The following is an 18,154-nucleotide window of genomic DNA, read 5'->3' as shown; positions in this document are numbered from 1 at the left end:
ATTAGCTCCTTTCCCCTCTGTGTGTGACATGCTTCCAATTTATGGCGACCCTGTGAATTAAGGAGCTCCAAACATCCTATCAGGGTTGTGGCTTCTTTTATTGAGTCAGTTTATCTCCTGTTGGGTCTTTTTCTTTTCCTGCTGCTTTCAAATTTTCCTAGCATTGTTATTTTTTCCCAGTGACTCTTGTCTTCTCATGATGTGACCAAAGTACAACAGCCTCAGTTTGGTCATTTTAGCTTCTAGGGAGAACTCAGGCTTGATTTGATCTAGAGCTCACTTTCCTCCAGGGAGACTTTAATTGCTGTTTTTCTCCCCAGTTACAGAGGTGTTCCTTCATTTTCTTTTTCACAACCATAATGTTGTGCAATTATGATCACAGAAATAAAGAAAAATATCACTTTGGGTGGTAGAAAAGAGCAAGAGTCCAGGAGCACCTTGAAGACTATCAAATGTTGTGGCAGGGTTATGAGCAGGGGTCATTTAGTAGAAAAAGAGGTGCAGGAGCTCATTAGCATAATTAGCATAACTTATTTGCATATGCCACACCCCCTGACCTCACCGGAAGTGTGTCTGAAGGCAACACCCACCGCTCAGGCTCCACTGGACTGTTTTGGATTGCTAGCTATTGGGGGGGGGGGAATGCGCAGCTCTGGCCTCACAGAGGAGGAAGAGCTTGTACCTGAAGGCAGGCTGGGGGGGGGCCCTCTGTAACTTACCTGGCTGCTTCTTGCTCCTCGTGGCCCGACTGAGGGCTGCTGGGAGCAGGGGGCAGGGCTTGTTGCATGTGCCCACCCCCTGGGCTCCTTACTGCCGGAGCTCCGCTCCTGTGTGCTCCCGCAGGAAATGACCCCTGGTTATGAGCCTTCGTGAGTCACTGCTCACTTCTTCAGATACATTCTAGCTGAATTCAAAGGTTATATTATTGAGCTACAGAGGCAGGCAATGGCAAACCACCTCCGAAGGTCTCTTGCCTTGAAAACCGTACAGGATCACCGTAATTCAGCTGTAACTTGATGGCAACAAAAAACATTAAAGATAATGTCATTTTGTCAGATTTGGAATTGGTCTTAACCTTGTTGCAATGGCTAAACTAATCCTTGCCGTTAGATGAGGGGAGGGGAACAGACCCTCCAGGTCCAGGAGCCTGATTGAATTCTGTCTGGGATAATATTGTGCCCATTAAATTAACTTACCACCAAAAACATTTAAAAAAACTTTTCGAATCGTTCAAATAAGTTTATGGAATATTGGGCTATGTTCATAATGTTCTGGAATGATAAGACTATAGAAGGAATTTCTCCTAATGTTTTCTATGACATACTCGGAGCAATCCCTGGGTGGTATTTATAATTTGAGGAACTAATCAATATTATAAATCATTTTTTGCTTATTAAAATAGCAGGGATATCTGGGATATTTTTCTTGTTTATGATGATGGGGGGGGGGAATCTCACCAACTGCATCTAGGCTGGCTACTGTGTGAATCAGGATGCTAGACTAGGTGGGTCATTGGTCTGATCTAGCAGGCCACTCCTGTTCTTAATGTAAGCCAGTTTGGGTTCCCTAAACTTGTTGAGCCTTTGGGTATTATTGGAATTTTGAGACAGGGTGGTGGGTGCTACCACAAAAGCATTGCCACAATGAGACATTAAAAAGGTTGCAGGGACCCAAACCAACATCCTCCTATAATGGGGCAGCTGTTTCCAAATAGGAACTCCTTGCAGACCCAAAGGTTACCTTCCAGACCTTCTAAAGCACTTCTTGCTCCATGTATGTGGAGGAAAACCAGGACTGGCTCTTTGATTTGGGAAAGAGATACTTTTGTGAAGAAGCATGCAGGAGCTAGAACACACATCAGTGGGCTCAATGCCACCCATTGGCACAAGGTTGAAACCAACTGTTGCTGTTGTTAAACCTGTTGGCAGCATTCAACACAGTTGATCATCAGCTACTGATCCAACGCCGGCCAACACTGGGATTCAGAGGTCTGCCTTGCAGTGGCTTTCCTCATTCCTTCAGGGTTGGGGACAAAGGGTGGCAGTAGGGGAACAGCTGTCCCGAAGGCACCTGCTGGTTTGCAGAGTGCCCCAAGGGGTGGTACTTTCCCTGATGTTATTTAACATCTACATGTGCCCTCTTGCCCAGATTGCCTGGAGGCATGGGCTAGGATGTCACCAGTATGCAGATGACACCCAGCTCTATCTGCTGTTGGGCAGCCAGCCTGACTCTAGAGTGGGAGATCTGGACCTGGTGTTACAAGCCATGGACTTAGACTGAGCCGACTGAAATTAGTTGAGGCGGTCCAGGGCTAGGGATCCCACTCCTGACCTTTAACGGGGTGCTGCTGGTGCCAGCCCCAGAGGTTAGGAGTCTGGGAGTGCTCTTGGATGCCTCCCTAATGGTGGAGGCCCAGGTAGCAGCCACTGCTAAGTCAGCCTTCTATCACCTTTGGCTGATCAGGCAGTAGGTTCCCTTCCTTGAATGCAACGACCTGGTGACAGTGATCCACGCAATGGTCACCTCAAGATTAGATTACTGTAATGCTCTCTACATGGGGCTGCCCTTGTCCCAAATTTGGAAGTTTCAGCAGGTACAGAACATTGCAGCCAGGCTGTTGGGCCTCCCCATGGGGGAGCATATCCAGCCTATGCTAAAAGCACTGCACTGGCTGCCTATAGTGTACTGAATTCGCTTCAAGGTGCTGGTTCTTACCTTTAAAGCCCTTTATGGTCAGGGGCCTACATACCAGAGGAACCCCCTTTCCCCACATGTTCCCCAGAGAGCACTGTGTTCAGGGTCTCAAATCTGCCTGGCCCTCCCGGGTCCCAAAGATGCCAGGCTGGCTTCAACTAGGGCCAGGGCCTTCTCAGTGGCAGCTCCACACCGGTGGAATGAGCTCCCAGAAGACACTAGGGCCCTGTGGGACCTTTTACAGCTACGCAGGGCCTGCAAGACGGAACTCTTCCACCAGGCATTCAACTAAGAAGCCGCACCTAATAAGCTAAGACCCTGTGCCCTAATACCACCACTGACAGCCTGTGCTTCGCTTCCATGAACCGGACTGAGAAGACAGTCCTAACACCAGTGCTGACCACACTCCTCATTATGATTGACTGCTACCAACATTTCTCCATTGTTACATAAACTTGCCTACTAGCACTTTATGGCGGGTTTTATATGTATATTTATATTTGTTCTGTTTTTATCTGTTTTAAATTTTATGTAAGCACCCTGAGCCTGCTTCGGTGGGGAGGGTGGGGTATAAATCGAACAAATAAATAATAAATAATAACTGGTAAATGGTCACCTCCATTGTCCTGTCCAGCCTCAAAGGATGGATAAGATTTGGAGAAACCAGGACAAACTATAGCACTTGCTCCCTTTCCTGCCACACAAATAAAATCTCCGTTATTGTCTAGACCCTTGAAACCAAGGCTATTTTTGGGCAGGAACGCACAGGAACAGAGTTCCGGCTGGCTCCTGAGTTGGCCACGCCCAGCAGGAACTCATTAGCATAACAGGCCACACCCAACAGCAGAAACTCATTAGGATTGGTCTAACATGCAAAGGAGTTCCTGCTACAAAAAAAGGCCCTGGGTTTTGACAACAAACAAGGTAAACAGAATAACAAGCAAAAGGTGGGTGTGGCTGGATAACCACACTTCTGGTAACATGTGGGTGCGACCTAATGTGCTAATGAGCTGTGCTGTCAGGGGTGTGGCCCAATATGCTAATGAGTTCCTGTTGTTGGGTGTGGCCTATTATGCTAATGAGTTCCTGCTGGGCTTTTTCTACAAAAAAAAGCCCTGCTTGAAACCATTCACAATTATGACTCCAGACATAGAAACAAAGTGCATTAAGAATTTCCCTGCCTTATTCTCTCTTTAGTTCCTGCTAATCATTACATTATCTGCGAAATCATCATCATCCACAAAAATTACTTATTGCCTGCTTGTTACTTGTGCATTGTATGTTGACATCTCCCATTATTATAGAAGTTGAGCTTTTGTGTAGTTCTACACATTCAGGAATACATCCTCTACCTGTTGGTGAGCTCTTCTAATTTACTAGATGGGAGTAAGTAGACATTAATTACAATCAATTGGGCAGTGTTTGTCAATAATAATAAACTTCCCATTATAATTCTTTCCTTAAGAGTATTTTCATTCTTTCCAGCCTTAATGAATTATAGCACAGGCCCAAGCAGCCTAGGGTCTCCCCTTTCTTTTCATCTTAATTGCTGGGACAAAGAACATACTGTAGCCCTTGATAGAATTAATCTGTGACCCATGTTTCTTATAGGCTGATTGTATGGAAGGAAATAAGTAGCTCTTTGACCTCTGGTTGACTAATTCTAAAAAACCATCCTTCTATGTTCCAAGAGCAAATACTTACCACTAGATATGTACCTGTCAATTCATCTCCATAATCTGCTCCATTTCCAATTCTCCGTCTTCTGACTTTCAAACCCTAGATCCTGTGGTCTTGTTAATAAATACTATAGGTTGTAAAGGTGCTATACTTTGTCTACTCATTGGGCCGGTATCTTCAACAGGGCTGCCATACTTTACTATTTGATCACTGCTTACTTTTTGCATGGGGTACAGACTTTTGAATGGATTCTATTGTTAAATGAGGGGTTCGCTCTTTCACTACTAGCTCTTTCTCAGGCTCTTTCAATTGCTTTCTGCTTTCTATCGGATGTTGTTTGTCTTTGATCCCTATCGGAGTTGAATGCAAATCATGGGATTGCTGGATTATGTTATTCCTCTCTTCCAACCCCAAGATGTTGAAAGTAGATAACAATTTCAACTCCACCATATCTAAATTTCCATCCCTGTTCCCTGGGTGTCTGTTCATTGACCTGTTTTCTATAGTTTCTTCTCTTGGATCTTCACTGGTCTCAGAGAGGTCAAATCTGTTAGGGGAATATTCAGATTCTTTCACTTGTGCTGGTTTGGCCCTAATTTGGGTTCTACCAGGGAACAATAGCTGAACGTTTTGATTTCAGAACTATCTCCTTACTCTTATCCCAAAGTGCTCTAAATTATCATGGGAAGCAAACAATTTCTCTACTATCCTGCTGGATAGTGAGAATTCTCTGGAAATATGATTTGATTTACAATACGATAGACTGTTTAATACCACAACTTGTTTCAAAGCCAGGCTACAGGGTGGAATGTTTCGCAAGAAGGCCAAATGACAACTAGCCCACCATCTAGTGCTCCATCTTATAAGGATGTGTTTTCAGAACTAGCATTTGTGCTTCATATTTTAGGGCTTGATTGCCTTGTTCCCCTTTCATTCCTGTTCCTAGTTGCTCTCTCTTAATATCATTACCCCTTCCAGCCATTTGTCCTTGGTTATATCTCTGTTTACCCTCTGCTATGCTCTTTCTTGCCCTTCCCAAGTGATTGTAAACATATTGAGTAATCAGTTTTAATTTTGCATAAATTTTCTACAACATGTCAGTGATCAAATGAGTTTGTTTTGCCAGGAGGCTATGATTCTCTGAATTATTAAGGCGTATGCGGGGAGGGGCCTAAAAACAAAGCTGCCCCAATGTGCCTGCCTCCAGAAGAATGACTCAGCCAGCTAAAAAGATCATTAAAACAGCAACAACACTCTCCCTGACCGGTGCAACACCAGCACCTGCCTCTCTCACTCGCTCTGGTCTACCTCATCGTGGGCACAGGGTTGGGGATCACTTCAAGTTATGTGTTTACAGCTGTTCTTTAGCATTCTAACTCCCATCATGTTTCTTACGACAAGAAATAAATGGTTTAAGGCCCCAGATGCAGAACATTTGCATTTCACAGGGATCCAAGACATATCCCAGAGGAAATTAGTAAGTATCTCTCCCTCTCACTTGTGTGTGTGTGTGTGTGTGTGTGTGTGTGTGTGTGTGTGTGTGTGTGTGTGTGTGTTGGCGAGGCATCTTTTTTTTCCCGCTACAGTGTTATCCCTCCTCCCCAAAAAACATACCAGATACAAGCATAGAGAAAGGTCTGCTGATGTTAGATTTCCATATAAAAGGGGGGGGATGGGTTCAAAGGAGAGAAGAGCAAATTGGGAGGGGGGGGAATCTGGCAATGCTATACAATGAAAGCTATTTTACAGAATTCTCCAAGTAGGATTGGCATTAAGATATTTGTTTGCAAAGCATGCACTGCTATCCCTTCCAAGGAGTTCTATCAAATCCTGCTTTCCAAACCGGGAGGGGGGGATGCCCACATTGGAGCCCACAAGGCAAGTTCTTTCATCCTACTTTTTTGTTTTAAAAGAAGATGCATTATCCACTTAATAACGTACTTCTGCTCCCCAGCAGCCTAGAAAGAAAACAATGAAAGCAGATAGACTGATCCCCCAAAGCCTGCTACATGGAACATTTTGCAACTTTGCCTATAAACCCCCCCCCCCCAAAAAAAGTCCAGGGAAATAAAATTTCCTGCCAAAAAATACCAATATTTTTCCCACGTTTGCTGAATTTGACAACCCCAGAGGCGAGCAGGCAGACACTTGTTTAAAAAATGTTTGTAATCCTTTGCATCCCCAGGGTTTGTTGTTACTGCACAATAAAACAGAATTGGATACCTATTAAGCAGCTCGATAAAATTAATTTTAATTGGTAATTCCAGCTCCTAAATGTCAGCCTACACAAACAGCTACGTAAACCTTAACAGAAAACACTGAAGCTCAGATTTTGCAATGCCTCTCAATGGGAAGGACGTTTCACCACTTGGGAAGAGTCACTGAGAATGTTTGTATATACTACAACCTGCCACACAGAAAACGGACAAAGTTCTTGCTGGATCAAAAACAATTGCAGTGACACAGGCTACCCATTGAGTGCCTAATTTTTTTTAAAAAAAAAAACACTATTGTACTGTTAAAATCCCGGCTGAGGAAAGCAAAAGTGTGCTACAAAGCTAGCAAAGCGTACACAGAATGCAATGCAAGACAATATTTCAGTCTAAGGAGGAAGAGAAGTTGACTTGGTGGTGATGGAAAGTGTTGCCAAGTTGCAGCTGACTTATGAAGGCTGCAGGGTCTTCAAGGCAAGAAACAAACAAGAGGTGGTTTGCCATTGCCTGCCTCTGTGTAGCAATCATGGACTTCCTTGGTGGTCTCCTGCTGAGCATCTGAGGTCTTACTATAGGAATATCTTGGCCGCAAAAATTCTGCATCTACTGTTGTCCTGTTCCTCGAGGTTCAGGTACCCCAAATTCCTGTCAGGCCCACAGCCAGAAGTATTATGATGTACATTGGGTGGGGCTAAGGTCTCCATTGTCCTGAACCTGAGACCTATTGGACAGGACCTGATAGTATCACCATTCAGCGGCGTCATATTGAATAGCTGTATTGAAAGTTGTAGTTCCACACACTACTAGGTACGTATCACATGCAGTCACAATCATGTGGCTTTGAAGAAGCAGTCTGTTTACCAGACTAATTAACAAAATCATTAACTGTGTGCGAAAGGTAGTCACACTTTTAGTGCCTATTCTTGCCTTCCATCTCCAGTGTAACATGAACAGGAGTTGTTGTTGTTATTAATTGGATTGTTGAACACCCTTCCCGATAGCCAGGCCCAGGGCAGCTTACATCAAAGTATACTTAGAAAAAACCAGCATAAAACAGTCAATTATCAAATTCCATTTTAAAAAAGCAGATGGCGTCAAAATCCTGATAGTGCCATCTTGTGGCACTAAGTCACAGTGGTGCCATGTGTGTGTGTGAAGTGGGAGCGCCACAACCAGGGATGGGTACAAGTTCTTAGAAGGTGGCCTATATCCGCAATACAGAACCCCAACACTTATTCATGGGAAAGCAATTTGCTTAGGGAGTCCTTTGTGAACCTACATTCTTTTCTCAAGATATTCTAGGGTACAAAACAGCAGCTTCAACATTATTTGGAAGCTGGCAGTGGGTGGGGTAGATCGCAATTAATCAGTAGCTTAATCATTAAAATGGGAGATTCCGAAGTTACGCCTGCCTGCAAATCACTTCCTCCAACCTAGGAATCATACCCTAATACTCATAGATAGATAAGTGTGGTTATTGTGTAGTGAGAGAAATTCTCTCTCGTTCAGAGAACTGATTATTGTTAATACAGACATGGCTCTGAAGTATACAGACCTGTAGTGGGAGGGGGTCTCCTTGGATATTATGCACCTTCAGCCCTTTGGTCTCCCTTCAGTGAAGAATTCTTTTTTTCCAAACAGAGAGGTTTTGGAGTTTAAATCTACCCGAGCACTATGCCTCTTCAGGTCTTTAGCCACCTGCACTACCACCACCGAAGCTTGACCATGGTTATTCATTGGTGAGTAAAAGGCATTCTGCCCATGCTCAGACACATGTCTTCCTTTACACAGGTAAGGTGCAGCAAGATGGTTTACATGAAGAATTAAAATCAGATACCAAGCTAAAAGCCCCCCACACTGAGTGGCTCACCCACTCTTGAAACAAATTTCCCACTGTAGCCAAAAAAGGTAACCTCTATTTAAAAAATTCAATCTAGGTATCAGGCTCTCCTATGCCTAAGGCAAATTCCAAACTGCAAGCAGCAGAGGTGCACCCCCACACACACACATTAGAAATCTCACTCCAGTTTTGTGCCCGCTTTGCTCATTTGTCACTGTGGAAAAGAGAACAAAAGCAGACAAGGAGAAAACAAAAGGCCAAAGGAAAGAAGGTGATAGGACACAGCAGATGAAAATAAAATAAAATGGATTTGATCAGAGAAGCAGTAACTGACTGAGTTCTGGCCTGTTGCAGCTGCCCCTACTTCATTCCTTCCCAGGCATTCAGAACAAAAACCTATTCAGTTAACGCTTCTGTCTCTGTAAAAAAAAAAAGGGTGACAGGCTTGAATGAAATCTGGGAAGTCAGAGGTGAGACATTTTCCACAGGGGCATTGTCTCCCACCTTCAAGTTATAGCCCAGCTCTTTATCAGAAGTCTTCGTGAACTCTTCCTTCATGTAGCCTGAGACACGACACGACACAACGTAAATGTACTTTCCATGATCATGTGATAGTTACAAATTCCAACTGGCGAAGAATCCAGTTTTAATTAAGTCCTGCCCCAACAGCACCGGTCAAATTTGGTGTGATATTTACTGCCTTCTTCCTAGGTTTCAGATTGATAGCCGATGTCTTCTTTTTAGGGATAAAGGCCCTCCACCTGGGGCAAGCATGGTCTGCCCCGTATCTAGGTAAAGGTTCCCTTGCTCGAAAGCCAGTCGAATCCGACTCTAGGGTTGTGGTGCTCATCTCCGTTTCAAAGCCAAAGAGCCAGCGCTGTCCGAAGACGTTTCCGTGGTCATGTGGCCGACATGACTAAACACCAAGGCGCACGGAACGCCGTATCTACTGTATGCTAATAAACTGGAATCAAATGTATACTGTCTCCCACAATGCTCAATGAAGTATGCACACAATCTCCAGGTACCATTTGGAAAGCACTTATCACTATTGAAGCAGGAATGGAAGGGAGAAAGGCTGAAGAGAAAGATCTGGGACTGGTAATTGTGCCCTCCAAAACCTACAATACAGTGCATCTTGAACTGGCTTTAGCTGCTGTACTTTTTGCAGACATGCACGATATTACCATCACAAGCTGTAATTCCTAACAGATCCATCAAAACTTTAAGACAATACTTATAGACTGTGCTGTTTGTCACAGCAGTTCAGAATTACAAAGGGCAGAAAAAACAGCCTTTAACTGGAATCAGACACAGTAAGAGTCGCTATGGAGAACAGGTGATTTCCTGCCTAATATTATGCCACTAATGTCAGTGTGAAATAAGGGTCCCCTACAGTGTCATCAGGGGAAGGGCCCAATGGTAAGTCTGAGCCCAGACCAGAAGGGGAGTCAGCCCTCAAAGCCTGCTCTTCCTCAGAATCCAAGTGCCCCATAAGGGTCTGAGGAGAGATTGCCGGAGGATACTGAACTGGCGGACCCGCAGTGTCACGCTTCCGTGAAAAGGGTGTCTCAGTTCTGGAGGTGCTTTTCGAGATTGCCAGCCACCCATTCTTGAGTTCTAAAAGGAGTAAAATAGTATGGGTCGCCTTGCCAAGGAGACAGAGGCATAGAACTCTGCCAGGGTGCTGGGGGGGATGGTTCTGATGGTCGACTAGCTGCTGGAACTGCCAATGCACCCTGGCCAGGCTCTATTTCCCCTTCTGAGAACGAATGAGCCGGGGAGGCACGTGGAGAAGGCGTTCATGGTGGGGAGACTCCTCTTCTTTCCATCAGAACCAAAGCTGATTGGCTGCAACCAAAGAGTTAATCGATTCCGGGAGTGTCTTGGAACTGGAATGATGCTTCTCCTGCTGTTTGGATTTGGAATGGGCTGCCTTAGGCGGGGGTACCAACGCACGGCATTCAGCTGAACAAACAGGTGATTGGACCTGACACTTCGGTTCTGTCCCTGGAACTGACAGAACTGAGATGATCGATGGCAGGCTCATAAGTTAGTCAGTTCTCACCAGTCATTTCGAAGGCAAGGATCACCTGTGCTCTGCCAGGGCAGATGTTTTTGCTGCCGGGCTATTAGAGCAAGAGAGCGCTTTCTCCCGTAAGCTCACCTTCAAGCACGCTGCTCGATCTGAGCAGGCTTTCAGGGTAAATTGGAGGCAAATCTTGCATGTGGCTGTATTATGGGCCTCACCCAAGCAGAAAAGGCAGAGAAGGTGTTCATTTGAATGGGTCATTTTTTGTACCGCACTGGGTACACTTTTTTTAAAAAAACCACATCTACCCATGCACTCCATAGGATCCAAGCCAATAGGCTCATTTTCAAAATGGTATGCTCGAACTGTAAGTGAACTACATGATCTCGGGGCACCTTAAAGACTAACGATTTATTACGGCATAAGCTTTGGTGTAATAGAGCCTGTTTCAGATGCACAAAGTGTGACGTCAGATGGCAGATCTATAATCTCTCTCTCTCTCTCTCTCTCTCTCAAACACTCACAGGCCTGGGGGGCTTGAGAATAGGTCAACCAAGATGTCTCACCTTTGTCTGTGGGCTGGTCACTGCTCTTGAGAAACACAGAGGCAGCCAGCCCCGCCCCCGGCAATAGCTTGAACAAAAGATTGTCAGTCAAGAACATGGGTTTTTGCCCTCTGGCCTTAAGATCTGATACCACTCAATGTCAAAAGTTAGTTTTGGTTACAGTTGAAAGTTTCTTGCTATTTAGAAATCTGTTTATTTACCTGTAAAATGCCATGTAAATTCTCTTCTATACAATAAATTATTTTTAAAATTTTTATTGTAACACTTTGCCTGTAGAATCTTTTACACTCAACTATCCATGTCATGGTTTTTTATAACTAACAAATAGGGTCACTGTGTTTATCTGGCATACAACTGAGCATCACAAACTGTACCTTTTATATTTCGTTGTCTTTCTACTCCTGTTTACATTTTTTTGATATGTCCATCTATATACATTGGCCCGGTGACAGCTCATGTCATACATACACCCCTATGGCGGGCTGTTGACGGTTCATGTGTATCCAAGCAGACTATAACGGTTACCCCCGTGCACCCATTGGGTGATTTCCCACAAGCGCTGCTCCGCGCTCACTCTTCTCTTTGCCCTGATGGTACGTGTCAATTCCACACAAGCTGCTGCACGACCGCATTTTGCCCCGCAGCTTCATGCTATTTTCCCCGCGTCTACTCAATCCTGTTTTCTGAGGATTGAGTAGACGCGGGGGAAATCGCACGAAGCTGCGGGGCAAAATGCGGCCACGCAGCAGCTTGTGTGAAATTGACACGTACCATCGGGGCAAAAGGGAGGAGTGAGCGTGGAGCAGCGCTTGTGGGAAATCACCCATTTTTTACGTTCAGAAATAATTATGTGGTGCCTTCCTATGTGCAAGGCATTTTTGCTTTGAGAGACCATTCCATTGTGATCTCCCAACTGCAGTTTGAACACAGAAGGGCTGTAGAGCACACAATTTCTGAACATTTAAAAAAGGGGGGATGGACTTCTCAAAATTCTTAGAAAGTGAGATTCCACTGCTTTCCCGTTCTCTGCCATCACACATTAGTTAAACTGAATCTCCTTTTCAGTCTCTGAGCAATGAAAATGGCTATACTTGCTGGAACAAGTTAAAAATGTACAAGAAAGCACACTGAAACATACAAGCAAGAGTGTAATCAGGAAGGCTGGACATGGCATGTCAGCTTTTATTAGTCAGAAGTGACCTCAAACCCCAGATCAGAATGAGACCAGGATCTTTATATGGCAGATGTTTGCTCCTTATCTTGTGCAATACTATATAGTGCAAGAACTGTTCTTCACGCAATTTTGCTGTAAAAATGACTCAAAACAACACCCCCCACCCAGCAATAGATTTAAAAAAAAGAAAGAAAGAAAAAGAACATTCCAAACACCAAATGCAACAGACCAATTTATCAGAACTGATTTGTGGAATTCTCACAGGCAAGACACATTTAAAGTACTTGGAGCCTTGAGGTAGCATTTTTATGCAAAACTAGAATGACTTTTTTGTGGCTGAAGGAAAGCATTGGCAGCATGTGGTTTAAGCCTTAGCTAGGCACAGCAAATGTGTGTGTCATGCTCCTAAGAAATGTGGGACGTTGTTTCTGCTGGGTGATCAAGGTCCAGCATAGCCCTATAGCCTGTACACGGAGAAATCAAAGAAAAGGCCTCTCCCCCAATGAAATGCAACTGGAGAAACTGGAGAGGGAGAGAGAGAGAAAAATCCACCAGCAATATTCAAACAACAGAAGATAACTGGAGTGGGGGGGAAACCCAGAGAAACTGTATTTTGGCAAGACTGGCTTACAAACACATGCCCAGAACATCTGAAAAGAAAAGAAAAAGAAACAAAGGGGTTGCCCTTTTTCTTCGTCCAAGTCTCCACTCTCTTCCTGTTATTAAAGACAAGGAGTTCAGTTTTAATACACTGTGAAAACTTCTGCTGTGACAATATTAACAGGAATATAATGCCAGAATACTAATCTCTTCTCCCAGTGACTGAAAATGACAAGCAGGAAGTTTTTTGGGAAGAAGAAAAAAAGACACGGAGTCTCAGATGACACAACTCTTGTTAGCCGCTTTGCTGCTGAGTTCTCTTATTAAAGCTAGACGCCACCAATGATCTTATGCAAAACATGAGCAGATTTCTTCCCCCCTTTTCACAGAGTGATATATAAAGAGAAAACACAACATCTGTGAGAAAGATCAAATAAAAGTTAAAAAAAAAAGTTAATGCCGTCAAAGTGAAGGATCCAAAGATGGGGCAGGATCACTCCTAGCAACATGGTGAGACACCAGCTGGAACGGGGGCACGAGGAGAATACATGACGAGAAGCTAGAGTTAGAGCACTGTAAATATTGCACAATAGATCACTTACAAACTCCAAATCATTACCATTCAGACAAATCCCAAACAGCTCATTTGCAAAAACAATGCTGCTCTCTTCTCAGTGCAGGAATAATCCACATACCCGCAAACTGGACTCTCCTTTGAATCCAAAAGGACACACACACCCTCCCCAAAAACGAGCAGGGTCTCATTCTGATTGTATCTACAGGTGGAATTCTCTCACTGTGCTCTTGAGAAAGGAATTAACATAACCATTTTACTATCCATACGTAAGTAGATTTAAAAAAAAAAGATTTTACAACAAGACCAGTTTAGGGTTGTGCAACTCAGCACTAAGTGTAGTTCTGTTGTTATTTTTTTTCCCCTCCAGGAAATTTACAGATCAGGGACAATAATCATGGCCCAATTCAAGCCTCACCCGGCTTTCAGTTCTGTTCACAGCTTCCTGCAGATCTGCTTCTTGCCCTATCAGACTTTTTTTTTTTTTTTTCTTTTGCACTTCTATCACAAAGCAAATGTCCTCTGATTTTTGGCTAGGGATAAAAGAAGCAATTTTGTGTAACCCATCCACTACGAAAGCCAAGTTGTATTTAGCCAGCACTCAAAAGCCTCTGGAACAACTGGGATGCCTACATGAGGGGAGAGCCTACAATGGCTCAAAAGCTGTATCTAGAAGGCGTGAGTTTTGCTCAGCAGAAAATCTGCAAGGGCTTAATGAATGGCTTGGACACTCCAGTACTGCTGCTGCACAACCCATGTCTGCTCCACAGTGATCCTTTTTCTCCCTCAACAACCTTCATTAAATTCATAGACTAGAAGAGGTTTGTACAAAGAAAGAATCCTACAATTAAAAACAATATCTTTGGTGCAAAAAAAAATATGATGATGAAAGAAGTGTATTTTTTTCTGGCTTTTGAGATAGTAAGCGAGGACATCTCTAGTAAACAGAGGCATTAGAAAAATAAACATGATATGGTCACCAGGGATTCAGTATCTTTTCCAAAGGCATTTGTTACCCCCCAAAAAAGGCCTTTTACCTTCAAACTAGTATAATACCATACCCTGATTCAACAATGCATTACAATTACATCATTAGTTACCAATATAGGAACCAAAACCATAGCAGTTTAGAAAATTGATACTGGCTAGGACAGATCTCACAGGTTATCAGTGGCACTGCCTGGAAAGAGGAATTCCAGATGGTGGAAATATTTCAGGGCCATGATAAGTACATGTTGGTTTATTCTCCCAGTCAGAAGCCCACAATTAGTATAAGTCTATCTCTGAAATATTTATAACATGCTAAGAAAAACAGATAAGGAAAAGATCTATTGAAGTTACTGTTTACTGGTTCAGTATCCCAAAATGGCTGTTTTTTAAACCTTTAAGAGCCCCATTTTAAGGTCCAGTTCTTGAGAAAATACTCAGATAAAACTGAATCCAGATGTTACTTTTGGAAAGCCTTGGTATAGAAACAGATGCCTATGTTTAAAAATGCCTCTGCCTTAGCATTTTTTGTGTTTTTTTTAGAGAAATGTCATTCATTAACTGAATCTTAGCTCAAAAAATCCTTCATCCATATACCAATTGCCCAAAAAGTAAATGCAATTTTTTTTTCATTTTAGGTTTGTTTCTTTTTTTAAAAAATGATTCACTTCTGAAGTAAAATGTTGATAATTTTCAAAAGATTTAGTAAATAGATTTGGCAGTTGGAAAACGTGTATCTAATCATGTCGAAGAATACTGTAAAACACTGTTGCTGAAGGGAGCTCCCCTTAATTTGTACATATTCTTTAAATTACCAAAAAGAGAGAGAGAACGTCAGAGAGAGATCAAACTCCTATTTTTTTTTTTAAAAAAACCCAGCATTAAAACTTGATTCTGCCCAGGGCAGTGCCATGTGAAATCTAGGAGTACAAAGGGTCTCCATAAGCAGGAATTTAGGTCACGTGCTACTATTTTTCATGAGATCACAAATCAATCCAATTTTAAGAAACAGACAAAGCTTTGGGGGACAATGCGGATGCAACATTCTTGCGGCCACCGGATCTTTCGGACTATTGTTCAAGTTCCACGAAGCCTTAAAAAATACATACATTTTAAAAAAAAAAAAAAAAAACCTGTTTGCTGTTACATATAATGACTTAGTATTTTGTTTCATTGCTCCTTATTGACAAGGCAAGCAGCCCTTGAGTTCTCAGAATTTAGGAGCTGCAGTACCTGCCACAATCCCACAGATGGCACAACAGCCCCAGACCTCACAAACTCACTAGTTCTGGCACATTTCCATCCTCTCAGAGAGTTAACAACTATTTCAAATCCAAGGATATCATCACTAAACACAGTTTGTGGTATGCTGAGGGGGAAAAGAGAATACTGAAAATAAGAGACTGTAAGGAGGTGGCTGTCCCCGAGGCAAGTAAGAGCCACCTCCTACCCCCAATCACTTGCAAACTTTTTTTGCCATGTATTTCCTTTTTTTTTTTTAAGCAAGAACAACAGAGAGGACTCCACATCTTTGTATCAGGCACTTAAATTGTTGGAGAGACATGCCATTCTGAACCAAGCAAAGTGAAAGGAGGATTAAAGAAATTTAGCAGTAAGCTAGGTCTAATAATGAAATTTCAGCAGCAAAGCAGAGGCCTAGAGCGAGCCTTGACCCATCCGGCTATGCTGAGACCTACGTAGGTTTCTTAAAAAAAAATGCCCAAGAAGACACCAACAGCCACTGTCCCGTAGTGTCCATTTTTCATTTGTGTGGTGTTGCTAATAGGAGGCTCTTCTGTGTCTTGAACGGAGAAGGCACCCAGGTAACTCTGTGCCTAATTGCCTGGATCGGTCAGGTCCAAGCTAGAACCAAACAGTGCCACCAGCTGCTCTTCATAATGTGTTATATTCCTCTTCATAATGTCCATACAGGGCCCAAGTAACCTCTCGAATGCTTGTACATCCATAACTGCACAGAAACACAAAGATACAAGTAAGGAACACGTGAACATTGACTCCAAGGGAAGGTGTGAGGAGAGAAACTCAAGCGGCTCAGGAAAGCGGCAAAATGTCCTTCCCTGGAAGCTCTCAAAGATGTGCTGTGTGAGTAGAGCCACTGCATGAAGATGTAAGTCACGGAAACGTGCACGGCTGCATAGGAAAGGGAGGAAGAGGGCCTACTGGGCGAGCCGAATGGCTCTTACCATTCCAGAGTATTTCTGCTAATTTGAAAGAAACTGCTTCTCACAGACAGCATTCCTGACTACCCAGAGCCACAACAGTGTTACAAAAGATGTTTGATGCGAGGCAAAACTAATTACCTTGCCCCCAAATTCCCCGCTGTGCTTTGGACAAAAATGGTCTCCCCTTGGGGAAACCATTCAGCAAATTAAGAAAGCAATACTCTGATTCAATTTGATGTCTTCCAGGTTCTTGCCGAGTAAACTTCTAGCCAAATATCAAGGAAAGCCCCTGTTCTTATGATCAGCCAAGCTGATGGAAACCTGGGATTGGACCAGTGTTCCCTCTAAGCTGAGTTAGTGTGAGCTAGCTCACAGTTTTTTAGCCTCCGGCTCACACATTTTTGTCTTAGCTCAGGAAGGAGGGCTCCAGAGCAAACTAATTCATGCAGTAGCCAAATGGCTCGCTCACAACTTTAATGCCAGCAGCTCACAAAGTCGAATGTCCATTTCTAGTGTGATGCTGCAGAAGATTAATTTTATATCTTTAGCACTCCCTCAGAAGAATATTTATGCTGGAAGTGCCCTGGGAAATTTGGAAACCAGTTTGTTAACAAATCTGTGTAGCACATAATCATTTTGCTATCACTCTATTCTGCTAGGTCAGTGGTTAAGGTGTGTTCCAGGGAACTGCAGAGTTCCATGTAAGTTTAGTAGCAGTTCATCACCGGGAAGATGAGTAACAAAGGACAAATACTGAGTGTTTTCTAAGGCACACTCTCATTTGAATTCGGCAATAGAGAAACTCAACATGCCTGGCTTGCTGCACACATGAACCAAAAAATGCACCCTAGAACATGCTCCAGAATCCCATGCAATGTGCAGGGATCCCATGGCAGAAGCACACAAGTTCCTCAGCAGATAAGCTATGTGGGAAGGGTTCTTTGTAGGTTAAAAGTTTGAACAACTCTGTTGTGTTACACAGGGCAGCACAGAAACATTATGGGGGAAAGTTGGGCTGAATTCTCATGCCAGCATTTTGTATCAGTGCCTGCCCCCTAACTTTTGCAGTGGTCCCCCCTTAGCTACTGTTGTTTAAGAAGGGGGGGGGATTAGCACTTCTATTAAGGGGGGGATTAGCACTTCCATCAATGCCAACTCCCGGCTCTTGACCACGTATCTCTAACCCCGGTGCCAACTGCCAAGAGCCTGGGTGTGTACCTGGATGCCTCCTTATCTATGGAGACTCAGGTAACAAATGTTGCCAGACTGGTGCTTCTCCAGCTGTGCCAGATCAAGCAACTGGCCCCCTTTCTGTCCCACCCCGACCTAGCCACGGTAATCCATGCAACAGTCACCTCCAGGCTAGACTACTGTAACGTGCTCTACGCAGGGCTGCCCTCGAGACTGACCTGGAAATTACAGCTTGTCCAGAATGCAGCGGCTCAGGTCCTTACCAGGACCTCATCGACAGCACATATCCAACCAGTGCTTCGCCAGCTGCACTCGCTCCAAGCTGAGTACCAGATTAGGTTCAATACTTCACTATCTACTCTAAAGCTTCGTTTCTGTGTGTGGTGAACTCAGGATCCAAAAGAATCATGGGTGGACCCA

At 43.7% G+C, this 18,154-nt stretch overlaps 1 protein-coding gene across 1 annotated transcript in view; it reads right to left on the bottom strand.

Annotated features, from left to right (window-relative positions):
- Nucleotides 1-15,479: 15,479 nt before the first annotated feature.
- The window catches only part of PRKAR2A (protein kinase, cAMP-dependent, regulatory subunit type II alpha), a 142,868-nt gene continuing 140,193 nt past the window's right edge, over nucleotides 15,480-18,154 (bottom strand). The window contains exon 11 of the mRNA XM_015422148.1: nucleotides 15,480-16,329. Coding sequence (XP_015277634.1) covers nucleotides 16,196-16,329 — 134 coding nt within the window. The 3' untranslated portion in view covers nucleotides 15,480-16,195. The remainder of the gene's footprint in view (nucleotides 16,330-18,154) is intronic.

This window comes from Gekko japonicus, unplaced genomic scaffold (genome assembly GCF_001447785.1).
Source record: "Gekko japonicus isolate JY-2015 unplaced genomic scaffold, Gekko_japonicus_V1.1 scaffold292, whole genome shotgun sequence".
Classification (NCBI taxonomy): Eukaryota; Metazoa; Chordata; class Lepidosauria; order Squamata; family Gekkonidae; genus Gekko; species Gekko japonicus.
The sequence above is the reverse complement of the archived record's forward strand: the minus strand, read 5'-3'. Positions and strand labels throughout refer to the sequence as shown.